This window comes from Anabrus simplex, chromosome 3 (genome assembly GCF_040414725.1).
Source record: "Anabrus simplex isolate iqAnaSimp1 chromosome 3, ASM4041472v1, whole genome shotgun sequence".
Classification (NCBI taxonomy): domain Eukaryota; kingdom Metazoa; phylum Arthropoda; class Insecta; order Orthoptera; family Tettigoniidae; genus Anabrus; species Anabrus simplex.
The window spans coordinates 127,153,144-127,164,834 of record NC_090267.1 but is presented as its reverse complement, the minus strand read 5'-3'; the positions used below and the strand labels follow the sequence as shown (position 1 = coordinate 127,164,834).

Below are 11,691 nucleotides of genomic sequence, written 5' to 3'. Positions count from 1 at the left end.
CTTAAAACGTTCGTGGAGCGTAGTCTTGTTATGTTTGTGGAAAGTGGCTGATTGTGGAGAGTGCTTGCGCATTAAGTATTGTAGCACTTGTGGCGGCCTAGCATTATATGTTGGTGAAAGCTATCTCAGACTTTCCATAAATTTATATGTTGAGGATCGACAGACGTGTGTATATATCTTTACAACAAGTGTTAAAATATGTGAACATAGTAGTACAAGGTACGGTATCTGTGTGATGTGATAACTGCCGATTTTGAGAATCGGTAAATCGAATTGATATAGAGACAGTGAAGGGTGTTTATCTTCATACATGTACATTGTTCATCGGACCATCTACACATGGTAGCTTAGTTCTCGCTTTCGTTTTCCCACGGTTTTCATTATTGTTGTTGTTGTAAATATGGAGTCTTCCAGCAATATTTTATGTGTGTATTATATGTATAATGTTGTATGTTGATGAGGTGCTCATGCACGGAATTTGTTCAGAATATAGTTAGCTATTTTAGAATCAGTGTTATTGATGAACCTAGGTGCAGTTCCTACCCAATTAGTCGTTTTCAGGAGGTTAGGTAAGGCCTGCAGCAGATGTACCAGTACGCAGCATTATGTACACGCCCTGGGATATAAAGTTTATCATGCTCTTATCTAAATTCGAGGGATCCATTCTGGTGAACTCTGGTGCCCATACTACGGACATTTCGGTTAATTATGCTTATTAATTTTATTAAGTTTTTGAATAATTTTATTTACATATTTTTATTTATTTATTTATTATTATTATCATCAAAACGTTACACATGGCATTTTGCTAAAAAAACGATAGTGTAGTGGTATAGTACTTATCATTACTCTGCTTGATAATTTTACATAGGAGAGTAGAGCATGTCAGCCCCCAAAAATATAAATTACTTTTATTTTGTACTTCATTGCTTTTGACAATCTTTAAAGTAATTATTTATTTTCTTTGTGCGTGGTCATTACAAAACTTGATGTTTCTCACATTTTATGCAAGCGTCGTGTTGAACAAAAATTTAATTATAGATGTCCTTACATGAAATAATATACACTCTTGTATTGTACGAAGTACAGTAGTTATGAACGTGTATCTGCTATCTGATAACGTCCTGGGCCACCGCTCGCAACAGCTGTTCCTCGTGCACGCACAAATATCAGCCAGCTCATGACCTTGACATACCAGTCCTGAAGAAAGATTGGGATCGCAATAAAGTGAACCTGAAACCACTGACAATAACGCAATCGTGCTACCGCGACTTGTCATCCCAATCCCTGAACTGCATGAACTCTATATGCTCGAAGGCCCCATTCCTTTCAGTTTCCTGACATGGGCCATATGAATTACCTGTCTTCCGGCTCAATCGGCACAATGATTTCCTTGGTGAGTTCAGTAAGTGCAATCGAATATCATCTACACAGTCTTAAACATTCCAGGTCTGTGGTTTCCACTCTCATTTTGGGGTAAGCCAACTGAAAAAAAAAATTATTGGATATCTTTACTATAGATTAAGCTTGTCTGTCGAGTTTTCTAGAAACCCACGGTTAATTTGAAATCCGATTTGGTTTTCAGGTTCGTGTTTTTCTGCCTTATCACAATTTATCGTTAAATAAATATCAACCTTATAAAAGACAGTAACTAAGATAGGCCAATGTATTGATAACATTTGTTTTCACACAGTTTACTCTGATATCGTAATATTTCCTTTTCAACATGATATAATTTCTTTTAATTTGTACTAAATTTTTCCAATTTTATTTTGTTTCGGTAAATATAAATCTCAGTTCAGAAAACTCTTTCATTTCAAGTAGTACCTTGCCAATCAAAAGACGATGTTACTAAAACGAACAGCAATCACACCCTGAGATAGTAAGACTTCACGAGTGTAGGCCCATGACACTGGAGTCCTGATGTCGTCCATGGCAATGATACAATATGACGTCACCATTATTAAAAAGTTGGAAGTTCGAAAATATTTTCTTATTTGTGGCACTGTGTTCAAGATGTGCCCCTCAACATATAGTTGGAGTCAGGAAATGTATCCGGCCCTAGAACTGGACTTGGAGACGTGACCCTCACATTGCCCCGTTTCTTGGCGTGTCCTTTGTTGCACTAATTAATTCGTTAGACATTATTTATCATCATGTGCTATAATATGCCATTCTTGTCAAGAATAATGCAATCAAAAACACAGTAGATACGAGCATGCAACATTTCATCGTTTTCAAGAAGAAAAGTTTTGTTGAACGGTGGGTCTGATCATTCTCTTGCATGTATTAAGTATCCCAAGATTTTCACACGGTTTTCCAATAATAACTTCATGTAAAACTATCTTATTGCTATGAGAATATCGCAGGCTTAAAATGATCTCCAGCTGGCCATGTTTCCGGTTCAATGCTGATAGAAAAAATATTTTTGAACAAGAGGTTGTAAGCAGTCTCCTTGAAGCTCAAATTTGCAGTGGCAGCATATATTTTCACACAGAGAAACTGACTTCTAAATTTACAGAGTACATTGCTCTATCTGAGCTTGAGGATAAGTTTGAGGAACTGGTGAAATGTATAATAATAATAATAATAATAATAATAATAATAATAATAATAATAATAATAATAATATTAATAATAATAACTAACTAACTACGGACTGAGAATCGAACCTGCCAAATTAAGCTCAGAAGGCCAGCGCTTTATTGCGTGAATCATTCACCTTGGCCTCAACTGTGTCTGATTAAAGACTCCATGGCATCGGTTTTAGCACTGACTAGACGCCAACATCCAGGTTTGAGTTTTCTGAAAGGTTTTTTAACTATATTTTTCTGATGCCTACATTCTTGAAGATCTATGAATATCTAATGGTCCTCCTCTGATTAATGTTGTAAGGAAGTGATAGATTCATAGGATCTGTCGCTGCAAAAGGTCTACTAGTTATGTACCGATATAAAAGTAAATTAATCATTATTCCTTATATATCTCACACAAAATATTTTCACACATTTCTAGAGTGATTTATTGATTAGGAGCTTTAAACAAGGGACTGTATGGAATGCATATGTGGAGTGAATACCATAACAATAATGCATACGGTAATGGAATGGTTACTGTATGTTGTATACATTTTACTGAGAAGCAATTAGACCAAGATAAATACCTTATTCAGTAAAGTTAGACCTGCAGTGACGAAGGTTTCAGGAATTGATTGACTGTTGAGTTGCCATGGCAATGAGTTCTGTGTTCGTCCCACTTCCTCCCACTTGAAGAAAGATCCATTCACTGACACTCGCACTGAGATCGTACCAAGGACCCGGAGGAGAACCGCGCCCAGATCCGCAGACTAGTATATAAAGCTCAGACATCACTGCAGAAGGCACACGGTACTCCTCCGAGACACAGAAATCCTCAACCAACCATGTTCAAGCTGGTGAGTTTAAACTTTATAAAACAGTGACTTCATTAATTTTATTTTATTTCATTTAATTTCATTTCAAGAACACGAGATTTAGTAGAAATCAGTATAGAGTTGATGAAATAGATCATAAGAAATGGTCCACGTTCAAATCTACCCCAGTTTCAAGGTCATTGTATTTTTACACAAAGAGGACAATTTACACAAATAAGTATCGAACGTATTCTTCGGGCTCCTTGGCTGAATGGTCAGCAAAGTGGTCATTGCTTCAAATGGTTCCGGGTTCTTTTCCCAGACGGACCAGCGATTTTAGCTGTATTGGCTTAATTCCCCAGGCTCCGAGACTGGCTGATTGTCATAATATACAGTACATCTTAATTTACACAACACACACCAAACTACCAACCATCACAAACATCGCGATAGGGGATTCATCATTCCACTTACGGTTGGTGTTAGGAAGAGCTTACGAACGTAAAACAGAACTTAATTCCCATATAATGTCACCCTAATTAATTAAGAGAGACCTAGGATAAGGTTTCAATCAGATTTAGTTTTACTATCATTAACTATGAATAATCTGTGAGACATTATAATAAATAAACAATAAATAAATAACAATAAATAATAATAAATAAAATTGTGAAAGTCATGTCGCCTTTACCTATAGAAAACATTCTCAACTAAAATCCCATTAAAGGAAAATGTAAATCTAGACTCAAAACTGATCTAGAAATCTAGGAAAACATGATCACTAGTAGCACATAGAAAATGGCATTCCACTGATGTTACTAAGACAACAGGGAAATTACTTTTCGGGGAAGCTCCAGTCGGGAAAGCACACACAGATTTATACACCAAATGGCAAATTATATTCAATATCAATGCTGTTACCATGAACCAGAGCCTTCTCTAACACCCAATTAATAATTATGACGAATACATACAAGTTGCACAACGTACGAGCTCGATGATGACACTTGGGCAAGGAAGCAAAATATGCTCCTTTCATCCTTAATACATTATTGACGTACAAGCGGTGACCTGAAGCACTTGTAACCTACCATTTGAATTTTTGTACAGGTGTTTCTGGTCCTAGTTCAAACACTTAAACCACAAATAAATAAATAAATAAATAAATAAATAAATAAATAAATAAATAAATAAATAAATAAATAAATAAATAAATAAATAAATAAATACATAAATAAATAAATAAATAAATAAATATCAGTATTCTCGTATTCAACGTTGGCTCCTGCATTTGCAGTAATCGTAAGTGTAACGCCTGTGCCTGTGAATTAGCAAGTGCATTGACAATAAATTTGGATGACGTCATAAGGATATTAACTGAGAACCTGCTTGTCGTCATAGATGCAGTGTGAGGTTGACAAATTAGGTTGAATAGTTAAGGGTTTCTTTGAGATTATATTACATTCCCTTTAATTCTCAAAGTCACTTTGAATTCACCCTCCTTCATATTAACTTGCACATAAACTTGGATCGAGGGAATAATTGAATTTATTTTATTTTATTATTTATACTGTATATTTATTAACCATTCGTACACATACGTGAACAGAATACAAAATCAAAAATGCTTCTATACTATAACAATTTAAAGTCTGACTGTTCATTCCTTGAGAGTGTAGCGCTGTAAGATTTCCAGAAAATAATGCTTAATTTAACACTTCAGGCCTGATTTACAAATGAGAAAAGAGTGACAATTTTGTACTTTGTCATTCACTATTACAGGTTTATAAACCAAAACCTTACTTTCATCCCCAAACCGTCGAAAAGTAATAAGTATTTACATCGAGTAAAAGAAGAGGGCTCAATTCATCCTATAAGTCTGATAGAGTAAATCATGCTGTTCACCAGTCAGATTTCATGGATCGAAGAACAGTTATAAGAACGCGATGAAATAGCAGCTTGTCCATGAGAGGGTAAATTCTGCTATGCAGTTTTCGCTGCGGTCTAGTAAAATACATGTACTAATGTGGAATATTTTCTTTCTATGTTACAGTTTGTCTTCCTCGCTCTGGTGGCTGTAGCCGTCGCTACTCCCGGATATCTCACTGGCGCCCATGTCGCTGCCCCTGTGGCTTACGCCGCTGGCCCCGCTGTAGTTGCTGCCGGCCCCGCTGTGGTCGCTGCTCCCGCTGTAGTTGCCGCTCCCGCCGTCGCTGCCGTCCATGCCGCTCCCTTGGCTTACACCGCCGGCATCGTCAAGACTCATCATGTTATTGGTTGATTCCTCCCAGCAATTTATTTATAAAAAAGCATTGCCATTTATGACAATGTTTAACAAAATTTGAGGTGTTATTTTACATTAAAATGTGCAACTCAATACAGTGTGTAATTTCTTTCAACCCAAATCCACTCCCAGAAATTTAAAAAACCATAGCATATCAATCAGTTGTACATGTCCTGAAATGTTATATTGGTTAGACGTGCCAGTAAAATTTATTTAGCTCAATACAACCTTGAATAATCTCTGTACAGAACTGATAAATCGTAGCTTAGATTGTTCTTTGATGAGAGAGATACCAATATGATCTCAATAAAAAACGAAATGAATTCAATAAGTCGATCTATATCCTTTTTCCTTTATAATTCGATTCACGTTGCACCAACACATATAGGTCTTATGGCGACGATGGGATAGGAAAGGGCTGTCCCATTGTCGCCGTAAGACCTATCCGTGTCGGTGCGATGTAAAGCAATATGAACCAATAAAAAAGATTGGCACAGTAATTTGTTAGTGTGTGTTTGTATCTGTGTCCTTTCGTATGAACACGGTTGCTTCAAGAGATGCTACATTTATCGCAGCCTATTTTCTTTTGCTTTCTCTAAGTTTATAACAACATGGCATTTTGCTAAGGAAGCAAAAAGCAGTTGTATAGTACTCGGAATTATTCTGCTTGATAATGTACATAGGAGAGTAGAGCATGTTCAGCCCCTAAAAATATATATTTTTTAAATTTTGTACTTCATTGCGTTTGGCAATCTTTAAAGTAATTATTTCTTTTCTTTGTGCGTGGTGACTATATAACTTAATGTTTCTCACGTTTTATGCAAACGTCGTGTCGAAAATAAGTTTAATTGTAGTTGTCATTACATGATGAAATAATATACACTTGCATTGTACGGAGTACATTGGTTATGAACGTTTATGTACTATCTGATAACGTTCTGGGCCACCGCTCGCAACAGCTGTTCCTCGTGCAAGCACAACTATCAGTCAGCGAGTCCTATAGAGACACTGACAATAACTCAATCGCGTTTCCGCGAAGGTCTTTAAAATCCCTGAACTGCATGATCTCTACATGTTCGAAGGGCCGATTCCTTTTCAGTTTCCTGACATGTGCCGTATGAATTACCTGTATCCCGGTTCAATCGGAGCAGTGATTTCCTTGGTGAGTTCAGTAAGTGCCCTAGAACATAATCTACACAATCTTAACTCATTCCAGGTACTATGTGGTTTCCACTCTCATTGAGGAGGAAACTATTTTCCTCCGGCATTCTGACCATCGGCAAAATTGTTGGCCTTTTGGAGCATTGCGGACATGGAATCTCTTCGAAATGCCTGCTGTGCTTCAATCAAGGATTATCTATCCCAGTACGTTTTCACAGTAAAAATACGCTGACGAAGACAGTATCGTATGCTCGTATTATGACTGCAAAAACTCACACTTGCAAGGTTGCTTGTTCTGCTGCGGAATTGGCTATGTGCAATAAAAGGAAAACTTACAGAGCAGTGACGGACAACTACATCTTCGTACCGAGCGAGTTGGCCGTGCGGTTAGGGGAAAGCAGTTGTGAGCTTGCATTCGTGAGACAGTAGGTTCGAACTCCACTGTCCGCAACACTGACAATGATAGTCCTCGCACCATATTCCGTGCCGAACTCTTACAGCGCGGGTGTCAAACCTTGCCCGCCGTAAGCGCAGTGCAAGTCTCCTCCCTCTCAGTCGGCTTGCACTTCCCCACGTTGCTAACTCAGGGCTGTGCTCGCCTACCGATGACAGGCGTCAGTTACCTGTTTTATTCTATAAGTAGGCCTAAAGGTCGAAACGTAAAGCTACATAGTCTGTGGCAACACCTAGCTCTATAGCTCCAGTCGCTTAAGTGCGGCCAGTATCCAGTATTGGAGAAACCCACTGTCGGTAGTCCTGAAGATGGTTTGCCGTGGTTTCCCATTTTCAGGCAAATGTTGGGGCTGTACCTTAATTACGGCCACGGCCGGTACCTTCCACTCCTAACCCTTTCCTATCCCGTAAGACTCGTTTGTATCTGTATCGGTGCGACGTAAGGCGAAATAGAAAAGAATACTGTGTAGAGATGAGAAGAATGCAAGAATGAGGAATGTGGCTTGCAAGCACGAACTTCCTGTTCTGCCCAGACAGATCGGCTCTTATTTGCTCTTATCTGCTACACGGAAACATTGACTCACACTTCGCAGTTTGCTGGATTACAACTGACAAGAGCGAAGAGCTGCCAGTAGAAGATAATGTAAATTCGCCTGGGTAGTAGCGGAGTTGCTATGGTAACCACTGCGTCACTGGCTCTGCTGGTGAAAACCCCTTCGCCTCGTGCCTCACCCAGCATGTGCATTTTTCTGATCTCCCAACAATACATCTTCGTGGCATTTGCAGATGAAACGATGGGGACGTGATGTCAAGAGGCCAAAAGTCTTGTTTCAAATATTGACGAACAATTATCTGGAATTTCTGGAGACCCTTCTTCAACGAAATTCCTGAGGCAGCGGATAGCAATTGCTGCCAGCGTTATGGGCTCATTTCAGTGTAACGCTCATTTTTCATACTTACAATCTGCTTTACGTCACACCGACACAGATAGGTCTTATGGCGACGATGGGACAGGAGATAACTAAGAGTGGGAAGGAAGCGGCCGTGGCCTTGATTAAGGAAAAGCCCAGTATTTGCTAGGAGTGAAAATGGGAAACCACGGAAAACCATTTTCAGAAGTGCCGACAGTGGGATTTGAACACACTATCTCCCGAATAGACTACTGGATACTGGCCGCACTTAAGTGACTGCAGTTATCGAGTTCGGTTATAAATAACGTTCTACTGAACGAAGTTTTCTATCTTAATTCTTATGCCTATTGCTCAAGGTAAAATGTTTCGTAAAATTTGTTGTACAATTAATTTTATAAAAATTTGGTAAAAACAAGTTGTGCTGCTCACGGTAAAATGATTTTATAAAATCCGTGGAAACATCAGGATGGCCATCTATGAACCTACTTTTTAACTAAGATGTGTATGTGCTGCTATCTCTCGATAAACTTTTAAACCAAGAATCAGCTGTTAAACTTACAATGTGTTTGAGAGTATGGCTCCAACAAACAAAGCAAAAGTTGCTGCTTTAGCTGCAATTATATGTTGTACAGTGGTAAAAAGGAAGAAAAGAAATGCCAGGAAATGCTGGACTCTGGATTGGATCAAAAGAAGAGAAGAAGGTAGAGGATTGCTGTCCTTGGTCGAAAATTAGTTGAGGTTAGAAGACCAGTATTCATATAGGAATTCGGCGATTGTGTTTTTTACCTCTCTTCTTGCATTTCTGCTGTGGTAATGTGGCGTTTTAACTTCTTACAAACAAGGATATTTCTGGTATTCGTCAGTAAAACACTAACAGCTTCCATAGTCCACCCGGATCCTGCCATTTTAGAAAGAAGTGTTTGTTTACAATAGAGCTTCGCAATCTTCTCACGACGTAGCGCCAGCATCACCATGATGTCAGCTTCGCTGATTGGTTCGCTTCATAAAATTAATTTTACGGAATAGAACATGTCCTATTTTATGGAAAGTTTTATCAAAGGTTTTATAAAACTTGAATTTGACCGTGAGCAACAGAAATTTTATAAAATTAAATTATTGTACAATAAATTTGACAAAAAATTTTACCGTGAGCAACAGCCATTAGATTTCGAGGCTGGAGCGAAGCACCAAGGACAACAGCAGAAAACCTTGTTTGAATTAGCTCCTTCGTACTGTCTACAGCTTAATATTTACGAAAAAGCATGGGATTGATGTAAGAAACAAACATTTGCAATACGTTAATTCTTCTTCTTCTGCTCCTTCTACCGCTTTTCCCCACACTTGCTTGGCCGCGGGTGCGAACGTTGTCAAACATGTGGATTTAGCCCTGTTTTAAGGCCGGATGCACTTCCTGACACCAGCGCTCTATGAAGGGATGTAACCACTATTGCGTGTTTCTGTGGTGGTTGGTAGTATAGTATGTTGTCTGAATATGAAAATATTGGGATAAACACAAGCACCCGTCCTCAAGACAGAAGAATTAATCACACTTGATTAAAATCCCCAACCGGACCGAGAATCGAACCCGGGACCCTCTAAACCGAATGTCTCGAAGCTGATCAATTAACCAAGGAGTCGGACTTAGAAATAAATTGATAGGCCTGATAGCCAAAAATAGGCATACTAGTCAACAATGGGTGGTAAGGGAATCAAGATGGTTTTTCCTAAAGCAAATTAGATCATTGAATTCATTTTCAAATTTACACTACTTTCCGCAAGGAAATTATAACTCATTCAAACTGTTAATATTTATATGGATAGCCTTTTATCGGTTGATATATCAAACTGTATTGATGTATTATCAAGGTCTGTATATTGGCGTAGTTTTCTTTCCAGTACTACCCTTCCTGGAGTACTCCTTATTTTATTTGAGATTAAGATAATGCGCACATAGTATGGTAAATGGAAGGTAAGCCTATATCTAATTGATCAACACGTCTTATATACACATTTGTTCATGGTGTACTATTTTGTTTTACACAGGATTTAAGGTGATAACGAGGGCAACCTTCGCCACAAAATTGCCACTTTTAATAATAAAAATTATTCCTTAATTGGATTACTATATATTTTCCATCTTATAATACTTTACTTTGCCTGCTGCCATTTCTTGATGGATACAGTACTTTTGTATCCATCTCTTGGCACAGGCCAGAGTAAAGTGTAGCTTCCACCGAAGTCCCAGTCTCATCCATGGCTGTGACAATATGGAAGCTGCTGGGGTATGGGTGATGGTGAGTAATGACATTCAGAGCATGACTAGTACATGAGTGTTATGAAAGGTGTTGCTCATAGGGTCAGTCGTGTTGCAATAGCACTTTCTGACCCAGTGAGGAAAGCAACGGCAAACTACCACACTCCTCGTCTTGCCTAGTATGCCTCATTTTGGTGCTGCCATTGGTTTTTGCGGTTTCCTTATAACCGCATAATCTTTGGTGGTGCTATTTGAGGATCCAACCAGCCTCTGGGCTGATGACCTAACAGTCAGACAGAATACTTTACAAGTAGAAGCTCCGTGTCTCAGGCGGCTGCGCGCCAACCTCTAACCGCTGTGTTCCGTAGTTCAAGTCCCGGTCACGCCATGTGAGATTTGTGCTGGACAAAGCGGATTCGGGACAGGTTTTTCTCCGGGAACTCTGGTTTTCCCTGTCATATCCATTCCAGCAAAACTCCTCCATGTCATTTCATTTCATCTGTCATTCATTAATCATTGCCTCATAGAAGTGCGGCACAGTTCCCATCCTCGCTGCTAGATTGGGGCTATATTCATTCCATTCCTGACCCGGTTGAATGACTGGAAAAAGGCTGATTTTCATTTTCAGTACTTTACAAGTAATAAAATAGTTCATGTATCGGTCGTTATTTGATCTTATTCAGCTATGTAATAAGTTAATTTAATAAGTTGTGTTGTTGTTGTGGCAACATATAAAAATATTCTAAAACTGATTTTAAATATTTTTTCCAAACAGGCTTTCAATTTACCGTTTTGACGGCTCTTCCGTTTTCGTTGCCGAAACCATGATTTGTCGAAGGTTCGTACCTTCTATCTTCCTCGTTCAAGTTGTTTAATTATTAGAGTGTCGAGTGGTCATATTTATGTACCCAATAAGAACGATATAACCCGAGCAAGTGGCTGAGCAGTTTGGGTCACGTAGCTAACAGCTTGCATTCGGGAGATAGTGGGTTCGAACCCGTCTTTCGGCAGCCATGAAGATGGCTTTCCATCGTTTCCCATTTTCAAGCAGCACAATGCTGGGGTTGTACCTTAATTAAGGCCACGGTCACTTCCTTGCCACTCCTAGCCCTTTCCCATGCCATCGTCGCCAAAAAACCTATCTGTGTCGGTGCGACGTAAACCAACAAGTAAATATAGCAGGAAGGTCGTAACTTTAATCCTTGCTCATAAATCCGCATGAAGAACGGCTACAATG

General features: G+C 38.9%; 1 protein-coding gene across 1 annotated transcript; it reads left to right on the top strand.

Annotated features, from left to right (window-relative positions):
* Positions 1-3,398: 3,398 nt before the first annotated feature.
* Positions 3,399-5,677, top strand: LOC136867091 (cuticle protein 63-like). The gene is made up of 2 exons (XM_067144193.2): positions 3,399-3,433; positions 5,445-5,677. The coding sequence occupies exons 1-2, from the start codon at positions 3,422-3,424 to the stop codon at positions 5,670-5,672; spliced, it is 240 nt and encodes a 79-aa protein (XP_067000294.1). The 5' UTR covers positions 3,399-3,421; the 3' UTR covers positions 5,673-5,677.
* The last annotated feature ends 6,014 nt before the right edge of the window (positions 5,678-11,691 follow it).